We start from the raw sequence: 25080 nt of genomic DNA, 5'->3' as shown, positions 1-25080 counted from the left end.
TTATGGCAAGCAAGGGTTGCTGAAAGCCTATTCTATCCCGGGACCTTTGCGGGTCCTCCATGATAAAGGGAATTTCCAATATTATAAAGAATACTTGTGCGTGAATACATGTCATATATGTAACATTTTACATAATTTTATTGCACTTTCTCTTGTAGACTTTTGGTGGCATGTGCATGTGTATTTTCTTAACACATGTTTGCATTGTTTGTATGTAAAACATACTTAAACAAATTGTCCCTCTCATATCATTGTGTGAGGTTAAATTGTCCAAAACATCTGTCAATGGCAGTAGAAGAATTTACGCACATGCCTAATAATCTTCTACGAAAGAAGCGTTTTCGCTGATACGTTGTTAGTGTATACTGAATATTTTAAGCTGAATATTTTATTACACGTACTAATAAGCTAGTGTGTGACGTACATCGAACAGATTCACAGTTTGTCACTTTGGTTCATCTAGATTTAACGCAGAAAATATACGTTATCGTACGAACATACATGTATACATATTGCATAATGCTATTGCTAAGACAAAGGGTCATGGGATGGGTGTCATCAAAGTTCCCAAATAGGACGTTTTGTATCTCAACTGTTCAATATAGTCCCTGATTTGTTATCTATGACCAATCATATCATGAGATACCTGTCACATAGGAAATGACAGGTGATGGGGCGTGGGCTAAATTTCTGAAAAGCATGTTCAGTCATTAGACAGGTTGGATACATATTGACTACTGGTTAGATCGTTGACCAATCCATATAATAGATTTCAGCTTTATCAACTCTAGCTATCATGAAAAAGTTTGTGTATCGTGAATATACATTATCATAAGGATGCCTGAAATGTACACGTAGGACTAACAAGCACTCTGACGAGTTTATTTTTCTTCGAAGCGCTCAAAGCGCTACAATCCGATTATTTTTACCCCGGATAACCCAATCCAACCATTGAGTAGAAATAGTATTTATTTGCATATACATTTTGTGCACACTACTTGTACATCTAACATAACGGCTTGCTGAACATTTCAAAATAATCTGCACATTGCTACGAATAAATATCATAATTCATTCAAGTATTACATGATTTATTGTGATCTATACACTTGTAGTTGAATCTCCCCAAATATTTATGAAGATGGGCATACTTATATTTGTTTTGAAAGCAAACGAGGCTCAGAAGATTGACAATGGGCTTGACTCCACAAAACAGGTTGCCAAATGATGTAACAGCGCATAAGTTTGTTTTACACTTGTCACGGGACAAAACTTTACCTGGACTTGCATTCGGCCAGAGGCTGTTATTTTGAGCTTGAAAGAGGTGTTCATATATTTAGTGTTGTCTGATTGAATGATTATATGCATCAATTCCGTAACTGATATATTATCCTCCTTTTATTAACGATGGATCTGATGCAAGTGATCATTACACTGGATAAGAAAATTACAGAGATCAAATACAAATGTTTCTTACACAATGCTTATGGAAATTGCACTGAAAAATCACATTTCAAACCAACATGAAACAGCTTGAACAAAATGCCCCAGTTACCTTTGTATGGTTTATGTGTACTATATATGTATATTATGATTAGGTGCAAGAGTTATCACTTCATATTCAATTATGTATTACTGTCAACTTTAAAAATCAATAATCGCATATGAGTTAGGTCTAAATTAGTAACTTGGTTTATTTCAAATCTACACAAACATGGGTGTAATACAGTATTGCTATTTATGTCTATGATTCATTATATGAACTATTACAACAAACGAATGAATGATTTAATTTAGAAGGTTTTGTAACCTTGTCACCGTTAATTCAATGTGCAAACATAGTATCTTCGCATTCACTATCAATGACGAGTAACAAACACTTACCTCCTGTAACAACATCTCATAATCCCCTTTCTCATAGACATGTGTTCATTTGCCTGTATAAGCCCCCAACATTGCAAGCAATTGTTACCAATACACATTAATAGTTCTTCTGATTAACACAGAAAGTAACCTCTCTCGTATGAAAAGCTAATCTTTGATCATTACTGCTAAATTGATTGAAATTATAGGTACAGTACAAATTTAAAGTGTAAAACGCATATGCGAGTCTCTCACTGAACGAGATGTGCTTTTTATAACCAACAGTATGCCGGTCTCGCTGAATAAGAGGTGCTTTTTTTACCACCAATACGCGGCTCTCGCTGTGAGAAGCTAATTGATTTGCCGCACATACACGGCTCTTGGCCTTAATGAGTTAAGCGCTCACATGGACAAATGAGCAGCAGGAAAGGAAATAAAATTTAAAATATTCCCATTTTACAAAATGAATACTGCTGATGCCATGCTGCATAAGCTAAAGAAAACTTTTTCATTAAAGAATTGTCCATCGTTAAATCAGTAATGCAATGTATTGGAATAATACTTATTTTTCTTATGCTTCTATTACTGTCAATGTTAAAGCCGCCAATGTGATTTCATGACATATATTTTTTTATACGTGTTTCCACTCGCAAACATGACAACAGTGGAAAATACCTCCGTTTTATAAGCTTTGTAGGAGTAACATGCGAGGCGATTGGCTTGATGGCAGGTATCGTTCGAAATCTGAAACTATCAACATGTGACTGTACCCTTACCGAGGGTATTTTCACAGTTGCAAGAAGTGATTTTATTGGATTAAAACTGGTTTCCAATGATGCGTTTTCGACAGTCTGCTATAGGGACTGTGATTGGTGAAAATCAGGCATGTGACTTAAGGCAGCCAATCATATTACTGCATAATGTTGTCCGCATAAACAGAAACTTTTAGATTTAGATGTACGTTTTTGGTAAAATAATCGCATTTTGAACACATTAAGCAAGAAATCACTATCAATATGTAAATTATGGAACCTATTGGACGTATTGTGCTGCGTTATGACCTGTGACAAATATAGTTCATGCGCATTTTCTGCATTAAACATCGTCGCTGAGCGTAAAGACTGAGGTGGCGAAAGCAGAGATGTCATTGGTCAGTGACTAGCCTTACATTACAAGATCGCAAAAATGGATGGACAGAGTAATTTTTATGTACATTTGACAAATTTTATGAATGCTGTTGTTGGTTTTAATCATCAGTTTTTTCAATTTATTTAATGACGTTCTGAACACATTTATTGAAGGTAGTTAGACTGCTTGAAATCGTTTTCTGATTCAGAATTGCCTCAGCATGGCATATAATCGAATCGATAATTGTATCTAATGTAAGTCTAATGAACATTTTCTCAAACAACAAGCAACACACAGCACACCCTACAACACATTTATTGACAATTTTTCGTTATAAAAACTGTTTACTTTCTCTCCAGATAAAAACTGGATCTGCCAGAATTTTCAGAACCTGTCAGCATAAGCCATCAGCAAGTTTCAAAACCATCATGAACACTGGTTACCTCCCATTAATGATTCGCTTCCCCAGTCACTTCTACGCGAGACGGTTCACGCAAGAAAGTAAACATGTTTCAACACAGTGACAAGCAGGTGTGCATTGGTGTGCATCTAAAGCTGCATATATATTTTGAACCTACGATGAATGAGCTTTCAGAAAATGCTAAATATAATTTTCTGAGAAATATGGAAATTTGCTGTTTAATATTGTCAAATTTTGGACATTATTTTCTGACCATTTAATTTCTTCTTTTTTTGTTTTCATTCATGTCATCCAATAACTTGAACACCTATCAATGACTGTAACAAATTTTGTTTAATTATTTTCATAAATAACACTTTTAGACACATGTGCATAATTTTTTGTGTGACATGCATAATTTGTCTGTGATGAGGCAGTAATGCAAATGAGTGACCCCCTCTCAGGTAGTTACTTGTACAGGTAATGGGACACTGTCTTGCATGCGTTAACGTCCTCTACTGATTATGTATGACAATTACCAGGAAAGACAGTGCTTGGTCTGTGTTAGTGGTTGTAAGATCAAATAGTGTACTGAGAGATGTGTCAAGATTACTTGACAATTTATGTAGAAAATTATTGTCCGTATCTCTGAGTCGTTAGTATTTGTACCAATTTACTCTATTATCATTTTGGGTGTCATTCTGCAATGTAAACTTGTCCTTAACTGGTGTAGACAAAGAGCCTATATCAAGATGCAAAGTACAGTTCGAAGGGAAATGACATCATTGATCCTCCATACCAACCCACGAAATCACTAAAAATTCATTAAGTGGTCAAAAGTAACATGTTATATTTGGAAGAACTTTCTCACTGGGTAAAGTACAGATTATAGCACTCCATACTCAAGTTTGTTCTTCACAAAATAAAAAAAAAATCTACACTGGATGAACAATCCACATTCCAACAAGGAAATAATGCATCTGACAACCCTACCCACTATAATGTTTCTTCATACAAGCATTGGCTGTTGGAGACTAACTAAATTAGCAGAAATACTTCAAGACAAATTGTGTAAAGAACTTACGACTTGGCTGTTTTCCACTGAAGTCTGTTGATGGCTTTGCATGGAAATGGACCTGAAATTTTAATTAGGCATTTGAACCAAATGTAATTTGGGAATAGTAGGCATATGTTGCAACACTTTACAAAAACAATGCCACAGAAAAGTAGCATACCTGAGAAATAGTGAGATTTTAGGCACCAGTTAAACAGATTGTTCTGAGACAACATTATTTATTGTGATAAAATGTTCACAGTGTATAACACTGAATCTGGAACACCTTGAAATCCCCTTCTAAAAGAAGCGGACGCAAAATACTCACCCACCAGAAGCCTCTCTCTTTCCCGCCATAAAGGTCACATGACCCGCCAAGCTTGTCAGTCTCTCCTATCAAAAACCCCCGACATGAGTATACTAGAATTCAGTGTGCCTGAGAGGGTCAGCTTTGAGCGCTTATGTCATGAGTCAGGATAAGAATAAACTTTCAATTTTATTCAGAAAATTACATATTTTTCCTTATCCTGTCCCATGCTTAACTGCTTACAGAATCCGACGGAAACGGGGATGGGGTCAGGCTGCACTGGATTCTGCTGGCTGGCAAATACATCCAGTATTCCCCCCTTAACGGGAACTTGTAGCGGCGATAAATCGGTCCTGTTCTTCAACATTTATCTGTAATTTTCAAGGGGGATCAAATCCAGTCGAACTTGTCTTCTGAAGAAGGCTTCGTTGACTAAAACATGATGATATCTAGACCATCCTGCTAGTATCTAATGCAGCTGAATGTCAAGATTATAATTGAGACTAGTTTCGACCATTCTTCATGTACAAGGATCTTCATGTACAAGTATCTTCAGTACCAGTACAGGGTCATAATCACTCACGCTAGTCTGCTCGAGACGTGCGCATGGACTCTCAACCATTATACTCCGCAGAGACTCTTGGTCTCCACAAGTTACATGATAAAATGAGTGCCTTTGCTAAACCGTTCGTTACTGCGCAACAACCAGAGGCCTAAACTGATGAATGCCAGTGATGTCCTCCATGGATATGACTCGTAGATAATGATTGGCAAATACTGTGTTTGATCTCCAGAAGCAGCCCTTCAAAATAGTTGATACCGAGCAATTCCCATGCAAAGTTAATGTTGAAGCCAAGGCTCTGACTTCATGTGGATTGGAGGCTTGTGGAGGTTCCAGTCCTGCTGCTTTATAGGCCCTCAGTATAACAGCTCTTATCCACACCGAGATACTGTTGCAGGATACTTCCGAAGGTGTCTCAGTAGATATAGAGATAAATAGGCGTTTGAACCGTTGTCTCCTCATCTTGGTACATTGGAGATATATTTTCAATGTTCTGACTGGGCATAATGATAAATCCTGTGTATCATGTGGCCCAGGGACTGTAGATAACACGGGGATGTGGAATTGTCTATCTGGCTGTCCAGGCAGTTGATTTTCGGTGATAAAATCCCATCTCAGTCGTTAAATGTACAATCTCATGACGACCTGAGTCAAATCGAGTGCGAATGACGTCCAGAGCAAGTAGTTCCAATATTCGTGCTGCTGTGACTAACACAAGTAGAAAGTGTTTGCTGTGTCAGTAGTTCAAGTGATGTCTGATCTAGTGGTTTGTAATCACCACTTCAAAGGAGTTGAAGCACAACATTCAAATCCCAAACTGGAGCCTTAAATCTGCGTTGTTGGTCTTCCAGCTTGAACGAGCGTAGTAAGGTGAGTAGTTAAGGTACTTTAGTCAACTTAATCCGCAACTTGAAGCTGTGTAGCTTTCATTGCAGTGAAGCCTGGCATAGGTCTCAAATTGCTCCCATTTGTCATCATACAAATTGCAAGTCGGTCTACATAGAACTAAGGTGATTGCTTTCACTGCTCGTGTAGAATATCCTCAATGTTTAGGCAAACTTGATATGATCCACATGTAAAGTTGGAACGATGTTGGATTGACATGTGCCTGTCTTTTGTGCAGACGGAAAAGTATGTTCTTCCAATGTGGTAGATGCACAGCTGATTGTCCTAATACCTCGATGAGTAGCAGGAACCAATCTGTCGCTGGCTAGTAAGACATGTCCAAACTCAGTTGTAGCAGCTGCGTCTGTTTGATTTTCTTGATCTGCAGTAGTGGCACTGAAGGGGAGAAGGCATAAGCGTTCAGTCCTTCCCACAGTATGCTAAGAATGTCTGTTGCCCTTGCTAGCAGAACTGGTATCGGTGATACAAGCGTTGCATGTTTGTTGATTTTCGTGGCACATAGATCTATTTGTGGTGTTCCAAAGATCTGATTAATCAGACAAAACGCCTCTTGCTGAAGCATCCATTCTGTCGGGATGGGAGCAGAGGGCGTCTTCATCTGGTCATATCCTGAGGTGACGTGAGCAGACCGAGTAGACATTGTCACTGTGATAGTGGTAATGTAGAAAGTGGAACTTGTTCTACCATCAGCTTGAAATTTGAACCACTGATCCTCTGGGGCAGCGATGTACAGTCGAACCCCATTTACTCTGACCCCACATATCCGGAAACCCCGCCTTCCGGACGATTTTTATGTGAAACGAACCTTTCGTTCATTAATTGTACTCAATTCAAAACACTAGTGTCACTCGGGTTGTTCATTAGGATTTGGCACGTGAGAACATCTCATCAGTACTGAAAACACATGTTAAGTAGGATTAAGTTAAACTACACTGTAATTGTACTGTATATAACAGTTATAAATTGACTCCTATCTGTCGCAATGCAAGTTAAAAATAGCCTCCCACATGATCAAAGCCATGTGATCCCAATCCCAGGTTTATTTTCTACAGACAGCATAATTTCGACACAATGCCCCATATTTTTAGCGCATTAAAAATTAAGAAAAAAAGAATACACAATTGGCAAAATGGAAACTTTTTGTCATCAATTTACATTTTTCATCTAACTTACCATCTGAAGCTCCACACTCTACATGACTACGTCCGAGACAACCTGACAAATGGTAACCTGTGTTCCACCTTCCATGTATTATCGGTGCACTTATATGTTATGATGATTCATCGTTACGTACATGAAAATTTATTGCTTTCACTTAATTTTCACGTTTTGCTTGTTTGATCCAGTTAACAGACATCTCGCGATCCGGACGATTCCCAAATGAAATCAAAACATTCGGATAAATGGGGTTAGACTGTATTTCAATGTAGTGATGAATCAAATCCCAAGCAATTTAGATTCACAAGTGATCTGAGCTGAGTAGGTAGCCTGATAGAGAAGTCCAATGGCAGACTGAGTTGACTTCTCTCATGATGAGCTCGTATGCCGTGAAGATACGTCATTCTTCAGTTTCGGACCATCAACACTGTACATTATGAGTGACTTGACATTTGAAGGAAGTTTGTTTATAGCTGACTGGCAGCCATGCAGAAACTGTCATTCATTGCTGCAAACCTCATGATAGGTAACGTTGAGTCTGCTGTTAGAAGTCCTCTATGCCTCCTGAAGACTCAAATGATGCTGTAAACAGCTAATCTAGTGTGTAACCGACGTCTTTCCAACATTGAAAAGGCTGTAAATGGCTGTTGACAACTTCCTGACACTAGAATAATAACACCACATTCTGTGCAGGGCGTTGTCTCTCGGGGACCAATCAGATTCTAGACGTGATGTCACTGGTGTAGTAGTCAACTGATCATTATGAAATCTTGTGCTGACGGTGATACCCTTGCTAGCATTCAGGCTTGTCCGTAACCATGCTGGCTTGTCCTGGAGTAAAAGTGCGCTAAATCTCCCGCCGCTTAAAACTGATGTAGTCAGACTATCTTTCAGGTAGATCTGTCGGTATTTTTCCACCGAAAATAATACTGTCATTATTATGACGTCAGCCAGTTTGTGTGGTTGATCCCTGGTGTAAACAATGGGAGCCAGCACTCTTGTGATTGGAGGTGTAGTTTGCAGTGGTATCTTATAGCTGTCTAAAAGGATCTTTATAACGTATTCATCACTGCAAAGTCCCCAATTCCTCCAGTAGATTTGAAGGCGGTTGCGGAAAAACGGCAGCCATTCTGAACCTGATCTTCCTTGTTTACCTCTCTTAGAGTCCCTGGAAGGGCGACCTGACATCTGGGGGCGTTTGTTTCTTCGAATGGGGTGAATGTGTATCAAGCGCTGAAATGATTATTCTCTCTTCCTCGTTCTCAGGATTGCTGAACCTAGAGTCTTGTTGATGGCCCTACAGTGGGCTAGTCCAAAAAAGGTACGTCGCATGGTGGTGTCTAGCACCTTTAGAATTGAGCTCCACAATTTCTCGCGAGGACGTTCTCAGCAGGTCACGTCATTGAGACAGGCAACCAGTTTTGTGAGAACCCGTCGAAGACGAACCCACGACCTTCGGATTGTTAGCCAGACAGCTAACCGACTGAGCTATGTCCACATTGTCGCACAATGTGCAAATTTAGCTAGTCATTCCTGTGACGTCACGGAAATGAATGGAAAGAGTTGAATTGGTTGCAGACAATTACGAAGGTTACGGGTAGACTTGGTGCCTTGTGCTTTCAATCTACTGACGGTTGTCGAAGGGTCCTGGTATCATTTGGTATGACCGTCCTATTCTGTAATCTACAAGATACCATGTTGTGTGGAATGAGCCGATACTGTTCGAACTGAAAATGGTTATTGATGTCATGCATGAATGACGTGCTTGTATAAAAATCATTGTGTGCTTTCTTGACAGAAAAGCGTTGTAGGGAACACAGTAAGGATAATGTGGATTGCACTAAGGAATGAGTGAGACATGGGCATGTCTTGTGATGGCACGAGGGTGAGTTAGACTTTGAATCATTATTGAAAACATGTAGATCTAGAGGTGAAAGTTACTGGAGGCCGATTTCCATCAGCCCAAAATTTCTACATTAAAACATTTCATACTTTATTTAACTTTTGAGGTTTTTGGTCTACCATTTTTTCAGTGTGAACAAAGTATTAAAATAATGGAAAAAGAAAACATTTGGTACTCATGCATCTACCTACTATACTGGATTAAGTCCCTTACCCTAACCCTAACCCCTAACCCTTGGAATAATTCTAATAAACAGAATACCTTCACCGAATCGGCACGGAAATGGCTGACGTATCCAGTGTAATGCATTCTTACCGCTTCGAAAAAATAACTACGAATAAACTCCATTTCCTTGTAATGGTGCAAATTACTGAATGACAAAGATATATATGTATATTAGTTTACACTTATAATTCATTTGATCCAAATAGTTACGTTTGAAACCAAAATATAAAATATATTTAGATTATTTAAATTGACCAAAACTGTGAATAATAAAATATGGCAAAAAGTGACCTATATAAATACCCAAAATATAACACCTCAGCACCTCTTAATACAAAGAAATTTGAGCATATTAGTCAAAAAAGAAAAAATATTTAAAACTGGTGCTTGCAACAAATTGCGCATCCGTCAGGAACTATTACTGGAAACTCCCAATATCGTTGAGTTTCTGTAATGACATGGCTGGTAGAGATCAAACATCAGTGAGCGGAGCTTATACGCACTCGCTGAGCTTGATGACCTTGTTACTATGCCGGCGTCATAGGTCATTCTTTCAAGATCGTGCTTTTCAACAAAATCAAATGCAATTACTTCAAATTGTATTATGACATGTCTTTAAAGTTTGTGGTGCTGTATTTTAAAGGTAGGCCCAAGATGCTTGTCCTCAACCTTGGATGACCTATTGCTGTCATCACCTTTTATGATTCATCTAGTCTGGTGCTCCGAGAAATGGCTCCACGTGATGAAGAGGCAATCGGCAAGCACTGAAGGGTGTTGCTGTTGTTGTTAGTTGCCGACTGGAATGCCGAAGATGAAGTCTCAGGAATCGTAGATACTGGAGCTATCAGCAGAAACATCAAAGTGTCGATATCCTCATTCTTCTACCAGTAAGTATTTACTTCATTAGAGTCTTTGGATAGTGAAAGTAAGTCCAAACCATTCGTGATCCACGAAGTAATTTTAGGGTCATAGACGAGGGCTTCCTCTGGAAAAGGTGATTGAAACGTCTATCTCTATCCTTCAATGAGTGACTGCGGGATACCGGGGCCATCTCCTTAGAGTGAGATGCACTTGACGAGTGCTGGTGAACCTTAATGTGTGAGTCAGAGTGTGAGGGTGAGTGGGTGAGTGGGTGAGTTTTAGTTTAACGCCGCACTCAGCAATATTCCAGCTATATGGCGGCGGTCTGTAAATAATCGAGTCTGGACCAGACAATCCAGTGATCAACAACATGAGCATCGATCTGCGTAATTGGGAACCGATGACATGTGTCAGCCAAGTCAGCTAGTCTGACCACCCGATCCCGTTAGTCGCCTCTTACGACAAGCTGAGTCCAGAGTGTGAGGGAAATGAGGAGTGCTGAAGGCGTCTTCGATGTTCTGGGGAAACTGATGAGGACTGTCTGCTGTCATGAGTAGATTGGAAAGTGCGTAGGTGGATCCCTCTCCATACTGCGATGTGAAGACAGATGACGGAGATGACCTCCTTGAGCGGAAGCGTGCATACAATGTCTCTTCATCCTCTAGGGCAGTGCAGCTGTAAAGAAGCCCTCATGTGGAGTCAACATAGCTGTAGACTGGCGCTTCCTTCCTCAACAAAATGTCGATCCAGCAGGTTCATCATGTGAGTGGTGAACTGCTGCATGAAGACGCCGAGGTCGAAGGACTGTGGTGTAGGTAGAAACGGACTTGCAGAAACATCTGATGCGTTGACCTGTACCTCAGGTAGAAGTAGTTGTGGGTCATCGCAGATCTGTCATCACTGATGAACTTCTTAACTGCCGTAAAGTGTTGACTCAGTGATGACCTAAGGTCGTAGATGTGGAATGTAGATGCTGACAATGACTTCCTGAAGTTGCAGCGTCGTTGCATACTCTCTGAAGTTGCAGCATCGTTGCAGATGCAGTACTTGAAGATCAAGTAGATACTGCATGATGAGCTGAAGGACTTTGAGCTGGTCAACTGTTTCAGCACAGATCTAGGTGTTGAAGGCTCATCTTGGGTGATGTAGACTACTTCAACTTCTTAGTTAAGATGGCATCGATTCTGATTTCTCCAGTGGGCGTGCCAGGGGTATGTCCGGTGATTCACTAGATAATATCTGAATATCAGCAGTGGTTAGCATAAAGCTACCAGAAGGAACAGGTTGCCAGATATAGCTTGAGAGAGCCTTTATACAAATGTGTAACACGTATTTGAAAACCAGCCACAAACAGTCATTATCTACAACGGGAGTACAATAGCTCAGTGAAAAATATAATCTCAAATGATGAATACAAGATAAAAAGGGCTATAAAAGCATATTATGCACCGTATAAGAGACTCAAGTTGACTCCAGCCAACCTCATAGAGCAATGAGGAGAGAGTGACAAGCTTGGCGATTCAAGTGACTTTTATGGCAGGAATGGGAGGTTTCCGGTAGGTGAGTGTATTTCACATCTGCTTCTTTAAGCATGAGTGAGGATAAGGAAGAACAAAAACAAGAGTCATCAGAAGATGACATATCCCTCCGGCCCCCATATATGTGACAGGACAAATCATCTGAAGGATACTTGATACTTTTTAGACTAAGGTTGAATCATTTCCATGGAAATCATGAACAAGAATCATCATAAGATGACATATCCCCCCGGACTCCACATACTTGAGAGGGCAAATCATCTGACAGTTACTTATTGTTTTTAGACCATTTCTGAATTGTTTCCATGGAATTCATGAAAAATATAAATGCCATACATCTGTAATCAGAAAAAGTCACCATTTCAAGATCTGTCTCATATATCTGCCAAGATCTTTTGAACGATACGAAATGGTTTTCGAGTTGTGCTCCGGAAACGAAGTTCGAAACGTGCTCATAGAACCGAGAAAATGATAAATCACAAAAAAAACTGTAATACCAAAAGGCACCATTTGGGGGTCTGCCACACACATCTAGCAAGTTTTACTGACAGATATTAAGACGTTTTTGAGTTCTGTTCCGGAAACGAAACAGTCTGAAATGTTTCCATGCAAAGCCAGAAAAATAATAAATCACACAAACATGTAAGTAACAAAAAGCACCACTTTAGGTTCCAACTGATATATCTACCAAGTTTTGCAGAAAAACATTGAACGTTTTTTCAGTTCTGCCCTGGAAAGAAAGCCCATCTCTCAAATTTGAGACAAATCTGAAACATTTCCATCGTAACCGAGAAAATAATACACCACAAAATCCTGTAAGTACCAAAAGGCACCACTTCACTGGGGATAAAAAAGACATCTACATCAAAAGAATTACCATAAGGTGTAGTAGCTGGTTCCTTGGGCTTTTCTGAGTCGGATGTGCTCCAGATAATGAAACTACCATCTTGATGAGCACTCATAAATTCATCACCATTTCTGTTCCAGGCAAGGCATTCGAGTTGCTGAAAACACGTTGAAAAAGAACATTTGAGAACATTCTCCTTAATCGTAACACTACTTGTACCTCAATCAGAAATTATCTGATCCTACTTAAGTTATCAACATACCACATTGGTAAAGGTGTCTGAACCTTAAAAACATGCTAAGTGCAAGGACTTAAAAACCATAAGCATATGACGAATACCAATATGACAATGTGCAAGCATGTTGTATATATATCAGACACAAGTCCATTATTTTGAGTTCAGTCACACTGTAGATGTTGCATGCAAAACAGCATACACTCCTGTTAAATGTATATGTTATTGCAAGATGTGGCTATCACATCTCAACTTACTGACATGTTCGACAAGAGTCATCAGAAGATGACATATCCCCCCCGGCCCCCACATATATGAAAGGACAAATCATCTGACGGTTACTTGATGTTTTCTTACTATGTCTTCAGACGAATGTCTTGAAGACCTACTATTATTATCCGAATATTCTTCTTCTTTTTCTTCTCATTATTATTTGTACAGATTTTGTGCCAGCTCTCCTGACCTAACCACTTGGCAGATTTTGATGAAAATTTCAGGGATGATAGCCGGTATGCTGAAATTGATACAATGAACAAAAAATCCTGACTTCCGGTAAGGGCAGATAATCCAAAATGTGATTTTCTTCCACCCCGAATATCTCGGAACCTATAAGAGATAAATGGACCAAATTTTCACCCAATGTAGACAACATCATTCTTTGAAAATCTTCTTCTCCAGAAGGGCATATGGCACAGTCATGTTTGATACACCATAAGAAAGCCCATACCCTGGAAAGCTTAATTTGTTCAAGGCATCGTGATATCTCAAATAGTTTTGGAGTTATCGCCCTTGAAAGTCCGTCAAATTTTCAAAGATGCATTTTCATAGGGTTCATTAAAATGTCATAACTCTGCGAAAACACACAGGATTTCATCAATGAAGGTACCAACTTGTAGATAATTGAATGGGGAACATCTTTGCTTCACATTATGGTTATGTAAAATCAATACTTACGTCACAATTACGACGGAAAGAAAATTGTCCCATTTCCAGCCAAAATCAGCTCAAGTTTAAACAAAATGTTCCCGTGCCGCACTGACACTCAGATATCTGTTTTTAACGCTGCTATGGCACACTCAAATTAGAACTCGGAAATAGTCGATTCCATAACAGTGAGTGAGTTGAGTTTTATGCCACACTCAGCATTATTGCAGGTATATGGCTATGGTCTGTACATGATCGAGCCTGGACCAGACAATCCAGTGATCAACAGCATGAGCATTGATCTGTGCAACTGATCGAGTCTTCACCAGACAATCCAGTGATCAACAGCATGAACACTGATCTGCGCAACTGGATTCCTATGACAGGCTGTACCTCAGCCGTTCTTAGGTCTACAGTCAGTATATTTAGCATTCTTGCAATGTCAGGATCTTATCTTTCCAGCAGTATGCATATTGTTTTACGCCGCACTCAGCAGTATTCTTGCGTTACACTGGCTTAGCAGTGAATGTTCACAGAAATGCATGAGGGTTAAGGAAATAGTCGATTCTGTTACAGTAAGAGAGTGCAGTCTGGAAAAGACAATCCAGTGATCAACGGCATGAGCATCAACCTGCGCAATTTGGAAAATCTAGCATTAGTACCCACTTCTGCTTTTCTAAAGGCCAAGGAAACAGTCGATTCTTTAACAGACTGTAACTCTGTCCTCCTTAGGTCTACAGTCAGTATATTTAGCATTCTGGAAATGTCAGGATCTAATCTTTCCAGTAACCAAAATTAATGTAAAAAACACTGGAATAGACAGCTGGCGTCCAAAGAAACTGTTCAAGTGAAGACAGCCATGGTGGGTGTACGGAGGAAGCCTGAAGACCGTTAAGTATTGCCTTTGAGGCAATCCTAGTTAGGTCTTCAGACGAATGTCTGGAAGACTTACTGTTATTATCCGAATATCATTATCATTAGGTCTTAAAACGAATGTCTGGAAGACCTATTGCTATTATCCGAATATTATTATCATTATGTTTTACAGATTGGAAATGAAATGCATCAGAGAGGGTTTGGGTGATCCTGGCACAGTCAGGCTGGTCAAGCTCATTATCAGCTCAGGGCCCTCACCCCCTCTACACGCAGCCCAAACAGCGAATGGGACTTCTCCTAGAAAACACTGCCTAGACAAACCCACCAAGAACTTTTCGGAGAATATGGAGGCTCCCCAACACTGCAGCCTTCTGCATTACCCAGATTGTCAGAAGGGCTGTGCTCCCGGTGGAGAAACCGGGCACTCTCCTGATCTGCGCCAAGAGATCAGGAGGTATCAAACCAAGGGCACCGAGAACAATGGGGAGCCTGACGACAGTGTACTTGGGATACAGGCGAGACATTTCAAAGGCGAGGTCCGCATATTTATCATGCTTTTCCTGAATTTTGCCAATCACATTGCTGTCAAAAGGGACAGAAAATTCTATGACATAAATAATTTCATTGGTTTTATCAAAAAAAAGGAGAAAAGATTAGGTTTGTTGGCTGGAATTCGTCTCAGACTGTATATTGGCCTATTCCAGAGAAGTTTAAAAGCATTTTCCAGGACGCCCTGGACATGTTCAGGGTCGTACCATGGATGGACCTCTGGGTCAAAGCCACAGGCATGGCGGAGACGATAGTAAAAACAGCGAGCCATGCCATCATGTCTTTTAAGATATGCTGTTTGTGCCAAGGAAGGGCATCCACTGACAAGGTGTTGGACAGTCTCTGTGAATTCATTGCAAAGACAACATTTCATATTGATATTTTCTTTAAGAATAACATTCTGGCGATTGCGAGTGGGAAGTGACTGGTCCTGAGCAGCAAAAAGGAAGCCCTCAGTTTCACATTTGAGATCAGCCGACTTCATCCAGGCGAAGGTGTTGGTTGGATTGCTGTTCTGTTCCACACACTGCATGTAAACACGATGCAGTGGCTTCTCAGACAGCTTCTCCACAAAGGACCGACTCTGGGCAGACTTGGTGAAGGACTTCACCTGGTTTACTCCCATCAGTGTACCGTCCAACAGTACATCGCCATTAACACAATCAACTTCCAATTTCAAATTGTGTCCAACAACCTTGGCACGCTTAAAATAGCTGTGGAATTCCTTGCTTTCATCGTGAGTCTTGACGTGCATCACCAGAGGATCATCCGATAAATAAATATGTGCAAAAGTGCACAATAGAATTCTATCATGAAGAGCTTCCACATGAATCAAACCCTGACCTCCTGAATTGATTGGCATGTATAAACGATTAAGAGAGGAACGAAGGTGGTGTGCTCTGTTATCATACATGATCCTTCTGGTCAGGCGGTCAAGACCCTGGATGTCTTGTTTTGTCCAATCAACTACTCCAAAGGAATAGGAGAGGACTGGCACAGCAAAGGTATTGGTGGCTTTGATCTTGTTTCGAGCATTTAACTTGGAGCTCCAGATTTTCTTTAAACGAGATTTATACTCGGCCCAAAGTTTATCTAGAATCTGGGCATTCTGGAGCTTGTCTCAAACTTGCATTCCAAGATAGGTGTAGGCCTGATCTTCCACGAGATGCTCAATAACTCCTCCCCCTTGTAACTTGACCGATCCATCATTAGTTACCTTTCCACGTTTCAGATGAAGAGTATTACATTTGTCGAGCCCAAAAGTCATGCCAATATCATTAGAGAAGGACTCAACAAGGAGAACCTGTTCTTTCAAATTGGTCTCTCCTTTGGCAAGGAGCTCGATGTCATCCATGTAGAGGAGATGAGTAAAGAGGTGTTGGGGATCTGTGCTGAGGAGGCCCAGGATGGTAACCCTCCTCCCTATTGAGCAGAAAACTCAAAGGATTTAGAGACAGACAAAAAAGCAAAGGACTAAAGGAGTCCCCCTGGAAAATTCCCCTTCTGATTGGAATAGATTCCGAAGTCTGCACCTCTCCTTGCGAGTACATTTAGCATCTTCCAAAATCATTTTCTGTACAAAAAGTTGATCCTTGCACCCCCAACATCCCTTTCTCGCCCCCTTCTGCTCTGTAAATTATCTCATTGGACGAGCAGTAAGATGACACAAGGTTTGTCAAACACCCTGTGAATAATTTATATTGAGTATTCAAACACGTGATAGGGCGGAAGTTTTGGGGATCAGTCAAGTCTCCCTTTTTGGGGAGAAGTATTGTGCAACCTTTGCAGAACCATGGAGGAACATCACCTGTGTCCACAAGAGAATTGAAACAGTGAAGTATTATTATTATTATTTGTACAAATTTTGTACCAGCTCTCCTGACCCAACCACTGGGCCAATTTCGATCAAACTTTCAGGGATGATAGCTTATATGCTGAAAGGTATACAATGAACAAAAATTCTCGACTTCCGGGAAGGGCAGACAACCCAAAATGTGTTTTTCTTCCACCGCGAATATCTCGAAAACTATTAGAGATAAATTAACCAAATTTTCACCCAATGTACATCATTCTCCATCGATTCAACACACAGCGGAAGTTGGCCGTCATGATAGATTTTCCGCTATTTTGAAAAAACTGAAATTTTAGTCGATTTTCGCGTTTTGACAGTGCCTGTCTTTGGAAATCTTCTCCAGAACGGCATATGGCACAATCGAGTTCGATACTCCATTAGAAAGCCCATACCCTGGAAAGCTTAATTTGTTCAAGGCATCTTGATATCTTGTAAAGTTGTGGAGTTATTGCCCTTGAAAAATGGCCAAAATTTTCAAGACACGTTTTCATAGGGTTCACAAAAGTTTAAAAATTCTGCGGGAAATTGTGATATGTCATCGTACATGGCACCAAACCGTAGAGAATTGAATGGGCAACATTTTCGCTTCACATTATGGTTATGTTAAAATCAATAGTTACGTCACAATAACGATCCAAAGAGAAACTTTGAGATTTTGCACATTTTCGCAAGTTTTGACTGTGCCTGTGTTTTAAGGTTGCCTCCTCCTGAACAGTGAACAGTACCCTAGTGTTTGATATGTCGATCAAAAGCCCACACACCGGGCTACGTATATTCATTAAAGACATATTGATATCTTGCATAGTTTCGGAGTTATCGCTCTCAAAAGTTGGTCAATTTTGTAAAAACGCAGATTTTAAGGTTTTTAAACATGTCATAACTCTGCGAAAACATAATGAATTTGATGTTTGAAGGTATCAAACGATAGATGATTGACTGGAGAACATTTTTGCTTCACATTATGGTCATGTAAAAGTCAATAATTATGTCACAATTACGCCACAAAGACTTAGGGGGGTGGGGGGGGTGTGCTCCGGATTTTGGCATTTTTCAGAGATAACTGAAGGAAGTGCCAGTAAAATCTAGCAACATTGCTTACTTCCCGAGTTTCTAATGGCCACGGAAACAGTTGATTCTGTAATAGGCCGTAATTCTGTTGTCCTTAGGTCTACAGTAAAAATATTTTTCATTTTGGAAATGTCAGGATCTAATCTTCCCAGCAGTTTCTATATTGTTTTACGCTGCATTCAGCAGTATTCCTGTTACAGTGAGTGAGTGCAGTTTTACGCTGCAGTCCAGTGATCAACAGCATGAGCATCGATTTTCCCAGTTGGGAAGCTGACAGGTCGTACATCCTCTGTTCTTAGGTCTACAATCCAAACAATTAGTTTTCTGGAAATGTCAGGCTCTAATCTGTCCAGTAGTTTGTATATTTGACTGTGCCATCCTGTTTCTTTTTCTGGAGTTTGTGAATTTGGGTTCGTGTCAGCAGTGTTAACTCAGTACCAAATTAATGTAAAAAATACTGCAATGGACAGTCCAGCTGGCTTCCAAAGAAATTGTTCAAGTGGAGATAGAAACCGCGGGTGTGTGGAGGAAGTCTGAAGACTGTCAGTATTGCCTTTGAGGCAATCCAAGTTTAAGTTTGAATCGCTTCCACGGAAGTCATGAAAGATATTAATGCCATATATCTGCAAAAAACAAAAGGCACCTCTTCAAGATCTGTCTCATACATCTGACAAGATCTGTTAAAAGATATGAAATGGTTTTCGAGTTTGGGGTCTGCCCTACATATCTACCAAGTGTTGCTGAAAGATATTAAGAAGTTTTTGAGTTCTGCTCCGGAAACAAAGCCCATCCCTCCCATTTTGAAACTAAGTCCAAAACGTTTCAATGGCAACCGAGAAAATACTAAATCACAAAAACCTGTTAACAGCAAAAGGCACCACTTTAGGTTCTGATTGATATATCTACCATGTTTTGCAGAAAAATATCGAACAGTTTTTGAGTTCTGCTCCGGAAATGAAGCCCATCCCTCGATTTTGACACTAAGTCCGAAATGTTTCCATACAAATGGAGAAAATAATAAATCAGAAAAACATGCAAATAGCAAAATGCACCACTATGGGGTCTGCCACACATATCTACCAAGACAGATATTAAGAATTGTTTGAGTTCTGCTCCGGAAACGAAACACACCTCTCACTTTTGAGACTAAGTCTGAAACGTTTCCATGGAAACCGAGAAAATAATAAACCACAAAAACCTGTATATAGCAAAAGGCACCACTTTAGGTTCTGATTGATATATCTACCAAGTTTTGCGGAAGAATATTGAACGGTTTTTGAGTTCTGCTCCGGAAATGAAGCCCACCCCACAATAAAACTAACACCAAAATGTTCCATGGAAAAACAAAAAAAATATAAATGCCAAAAATCTGTAAATAGCAAAAGGCACAACCATAGGTTGAGATTACTATATCTATCAAGTTTGGTCTAAAAATACTGAACGGTTTCTGAGTTATGCTCCGGAAACAAAATGATTACATGATGGACATGCCGGGGGGGGATAAAAAGACGCTAGCACACCAGTAGACCAAGCTATGTAACAAGTTTGGTGAGGAAATACAGAATGAGTTCTGCTCTGGAAAAGAGCACTACCACTAATTTTAGTCGAAGTCAAACTTGTTGAAATTGTTAAGGTCAAAAATATTTCATTCGGAATTCTAAACCTACCAAAAGACACGAGCAGACACAGAGGTCTATTTATGTTCCAAGTTTGGCACAGAAATATTAAATAGTTTGAGAGTTCTGCTCCAGAAAAGAGCATTACCATCGATTTCAGTTGAAGTCAACCTTGATAGCATGGAAACACCAAAACATCTCATTCAGAAATCCAAAACTACTAAAAGGTATCACCAGACCAATCTGTGTCAAGTTTGGTGAAGATATAGTGACCAATTTGAGACTTCTGTTCCAGCATAGAGTACCACCACCAATTTCAGCTGTAGTCAAAATTGTTGCCATTGAAAAGCCAAAAATATTTTATTCAGAATTCCAAAACCTACCAAAGGGCCTCAGTACACCACTAGATCAATCTCTGTGTCAAGTTTGGTGAAGAAATATTGAAAAGCTTTATAGAGTTCTGCTCCGGAAAACAGCAATTTCAGTCAAAGACAATCTTGTTGCCACGGAAACACCTAGGGGGTTTTAGAATTCCAAAACTACCAAAAAGCACCAATACACCACTAGACCAATGTGTGTCAAGTTTGGTGAAGAAATAGTGAACAGTTTGTTTGCGAGTTCAGATCTGGAAAAGAGCGTTACAACCAATTTCAATTTAAGTCAAACTTGTTGCCATGGAAACACCAAAAACATTTCAAAACCAATCAAAAGGCATCAGAAGACCACCAGATCTATGTGCCAAGTTTGGTGAAGAAATATTCAATGGTTTTAAAGTTCTTCTCCGTAAAAGATAAACGTGCACGGGTGGATGGAGCGCATTTCAATACATCCCGCAGAACGCGTTGTGGGAGATAAAAATGGTACCTGTAATTACTCCAACAAAATCTAAACTGAAATTTGGTAGCAATTTACACGCAAGCAGATAATAGACCGACAGTCGAACATCCACGGGTACCATACAGTATATCGCTGAGCACAAAAGTTGTTTTTCATACCTATAACTTGAGTGATTTGAAAGATAAGATCAGCTAAGACTGCCAGCATCCTATCATCTTCCATACCTGTGTTGCATTGTATGTCTTGTCAGCATTGCTCTCCTTGTTGTCCCATAACACAATTAGTCCACGGTTGTAGCCAATAAGAAACTGCCAAAAAAGTGAACTGTGAAATTATATTAGACACCAAGGTGCATAAAAGACATAACTTAACTTTTATCTGAAAACATGCTACAACTCCATAACTCAAGTTGACATTTTGTAGAAACTAAAGCAGGGATTGGGATAGAGAACTTAGACAATGGGCCATTTTCAGGATTATTAGCAATTTTCTGAATTTAGAGTATCTGCCAAGTTGTACTGAAAGATATTCGGAAGTTTTCAAGTTGTGCTCCAGAAACGAATCCCATCCCTCCCTTTTGAGACTAAGTTCAAATCTTTTCCAGGGAAACTTGGAAAATTATGCCGGGGGGATCAAAATGTACATACCAAAACTCTGTAAATAGCAAAAGGCACAACCACAGGTTCTGTTTATTACAGCTATCACGTTTGGTCTAGAAATATTTAATGCCTTTTGAGTTATGCTCCAAAAACAAAAGGCATCGACTATATCCCCCCTCCTTACATGACGGTGGGATAAAAACTGTGATAACTTATACCAAGTTCAGATTCTTAGTGCAAATAGTGTCTCACCTTATTTGGATTTGTTGGATGCATTGCAATAGCCTCTACAGCGCCTGGATTTACTTTGAAGTCATCAGGGACACTGCAATGGAGAAAATTGTGAACATGAACAAATGAACACCAAACAGCTACACTGCAGCAAGAAAACTATGTTGGTACTTAGAAGATATTAACAAGAGACATCAGAAGATGACACAACCCACCAGCCCCAACATATTTAAAAGGACTAATCATCTGACAGTTACTTCATAAATTTTTTAGATTAAGTTTAAATTGTTTCAGTGGAAATCATGAAAAACATAAATGCCATATATCTGTAAACAGCAAAAGGCACAACTTCAACATCTGTCTCATATATCTTCCAATATCTGTTGAAATATATCAAATGGTTTTCGAGTTGTGCTCCAGCAACAAAGCCCATCCCTAACTTTTGAGACCAAGTCCAAATTGTTTTCATGGAAAATATAGAAAAATAAAAATGCCCCAAATCTGTAAATAGCAAAAGGCACGACCATAGGTTCAGATTATTATATATATATATCAATTTTGGTCTAAAAATATTAGACAAATTTTGAGATATGCTCCGGAAACAATGATTACTGATTAGATACCAGGGGGATAAATATCTGCAAATAGCAAAAGGCCCTACTTTGAGATCTGCCTCACACATCTGACAAATATTGCTGAAAGGTGTTAATTTTTTGAGTTGTACTCCGGAAACGTAATACATCCCTCCCTTTTGTGACCAAGTCCAAAACGTTTCCATGGAAACCGAGAATATATTAAATCTCAAAAACCTGCAAATAGCAAAAGCCACCACTTTACGTTCTGATTGATATACGTAGCACGTTTTGCAGAAAAATAATGAATGGTTTTTGAGTTATGCTCCAGGTGGATTACAGACGAATGAGGTGTCAACTATAACCCCTGTGTATTCGTGTAACATCAATAAATGTGCTTCAGTCAATTCATTAAATTTTATTTCATCTATATGTGGCAGACACTTTGTGTCATATGGTGCTCTGGACACATCACGAGTCAAACAGGTGTTAATGCTTCAAAGCCAAGCTGAAGTGCAACAGTCGCTGCCACAATAGTTTTCACTGACAGTGACAATAAGTGATGAAATTTTGATCAACTTTTGTACATTAAGTTATTAGGTGAAATTTCATGAAATGACTGACGTCTATTGATAGTTGCTACACAAAATGATGTGAAGTAGCTGACAGTCTTGGGGTGAGTTGCAAGTCGAAAATCGCTTAGAGTAAGCAAATGAATTGCATATTTCGGGCTTGCAACAGCTTGAAGCGTTTATTGCTCTTCCAAAACTGGCGGAGCGATTACCGCTTGCTCGTCTGGCACTAATAGAGAACGTATTAGGAGAGTCTCGATGATGAGTGATGAATTTATGATTGTTGATGACTACATTGAACCTGTGGAACAAACTTATAATGCTGGGATGTAAGCTGTTTTTCGTCAATTTGGCAGCCGAACAATTTTGATCAGCCATCGAATTCAAACTTTCCTCAGCCGCCATTTTGGTTTGAGATCAATTGAGAACATCCAGCGATTGATGCTATTGCAAGGACAGAAAGCTAGAAATCTGTTCTGAGGCAAATCACTGTACATGACTTGCAAGCGGTTGTTTGCAATGCACCCTTAGTCTTTTCATGAATTAACTGAAATTTTTAGTCATTTCACTAAATGACTGAGTTCAGAATCTGACTAACATATAAAACCACCACAAAATAAAGATCTGATGCTGGATTACAGAACAATATCAATACATGAAGAATGAGGACTACCTATTAGGATATACTGCACTTAACAACATCATTAGGATCCATGTCGAGACATCAACAAAACAGAAATGTAATTTTCTGAATATAATTGATATCTTAAACTTATCCTGACTCATGCTTAATTGCTTATCTCCTCTTCCTGGCGAAGGTAGTGGAACACCTGAAATTCCTTGAAGTTCTCCTCTAAAAGAAGTGGATGTGAAAATACACTCACCCATGAGTAGCCTCCCCTCCCGCACACATGGTCAGCTGATTGTCCATGATAACTACTCTCCTCTTAATAGCCCGACACAAGAATATAGGAATTCAGCGTGTCTGTGAGGAGCAGCTGGGAGGGCTTTCATCATGAGTCAGGATAAGTATAAAATATCATTTTTTTTCAGAAAATTACATATTTTTCCTTATCCTGACTCATGCTTATTGCTTACAGAATCCAACGGATATGGCGGTAGGTCAGGCCGTTGTCTTCTAGACTTGGTACGTGCAATGAATATCTTCAATGCTCTGACTGGACATAATGATAAGCCTTGCGTATCATGAGGACCCAGGATTGAAGACGAGGTCGGTATGCAGAACTGTCTGTCTGGTTGACCTGGCTGTTGATTCTTTGCAATAAAATCACATCGTAGACCCTGGTGAGCTGTTTCTTGGTGACTTGCATCAAACTTTGTTCGATTAAAGTCTAGAGCATGAATTTCTGACATTCGTGCAGCTGTAGCCAAGGCAAGTAAAAACAGTGTCTTTTAAGTCAGCAGTTCAATTAGGTCTGATCGAGCAGCTCATACAAATCACTTGTGAGATGTTGGAGTACGACATAAAGATCCCACGGTGGAGCTCTAAATCTGCATTGTTGATCTTCCAACTTGAAGGAGTGTAGTAAGGGAAGTAACTATGGTACTTAAATCAGCTTGGTCCCCGTTCCCATGGTAACGACTCAGCTGAGAGCTGCCAAGTATGTAGATAATGTAGAGCCTTTCAGACCTATGGAATGAGGGAGATGGCATAGATAATCTGCTATATGAGGATGAGTCACCTTAATTGCCTTGAATCACTTCTCCTTGGCGTACGCCTCAAATCGTTTCCACTTGTCATCATATAGTGTACGAGTGGATTTCCGTAGGCTAAGGTGACTGTGTTTCAAACAGGTCTTAATACAGTCCATACGTGAAGTCAGAATGCAGATGGCTTGCCGTGCACCTGCTTTGTGTGAGGGTGGATGAGAAGATTCTTCCACTGGTAGTTGTACTGGTTGTCCCAACTCTCTAAGTGCTGGAAACCAATCTCTCCAATATTGACTTTAGGTGATTTACTAACCATCCCAGTTGTGTTAGTAGCCTGATTGTGAAGTCTACCCGTAGTCTGAGTTGACTTTTCTCTTGATGCGCTTGTATGCCGTCATCCAGGTAGAAAGCATTGCATAGCCCCACGAGGTGTAGATAACTGAGGATGGGTTTGGTTACCTGTGTGAATAGTCACGGGGTCGAAGATATTCCAAACAGCAGGACGTCCACTGGTAGTGCTGACCGTTGAAAAGGAAGCGCATATATTTCCTGGATTCTCGATGAATTGGGATATGTACATATGCATCTTGCACATCTATCCTGGTTAGATAGTCTGCCGGTCGGATGAGGAGTCTTAGTTGAGGAAGATGTATCATCTTGAAGTGTTCTGGTTTCAGTAGAAACTTTGTTGTTGAATTCCTTCATATTGTAAATGAGTCAGAATTT

The 25080-nt window shown here is 39.8% G+C and overlaps 1 protein-coding gene across 4 annotated transcripts in view; it reads right to left on the bottom strand.

The window, feature by feature from the left end:
- The window catches only part of LOC137283497 (lethal(2) giant larvae protein homolog 1-like), a 120828-nt gene that overhangs the window by 63082 nt on the left and 32666 nt on the right, over positions 1-25080 (bottom strand). For all 4 annotated transcript variants that reach the window (XM_067815028.1, XM_067815026.1, XM_067815027.1 and 1 more), the window contains exons 7-10: positions 21561-21633; positions 20934-21017; positions 12783-12909; positions 4476-4527 (exon numbers count right to left, since the gene is read on the bottom strand). In XM_067815028.1, the coding sequence (XP_067671129.1) occupies positions 4476-4527; positions 12783-12909; positions 20934-21017; positions 21561-21633 (336 nt within the window). The remainder of the gene's footprint in view (positions 1-4475; positions 4528-12782; positions 12910-20933; positions 21018-21560; positions 21634-25080) is intronic.

The sequence above is a fragment of the Haliotis asinina genome, chromosome 5 (assembly GCF_037392515.1).
Source record: "Haliotis asinina isolate JCU_RB_2024 chromosome 5, JCU_Hal_asi_v2, whole genome shotgun sequence".
Classification (NCBI taxonomy): Eukaryota; Metazoa; Mollusca; class Gastropoda; order Lepetellida; family Haliotidae; genus Haliotis; species Haliotis asinina.
This window is presented reverse-complemented; position numbering and strand designations above follow the sequence as displayed.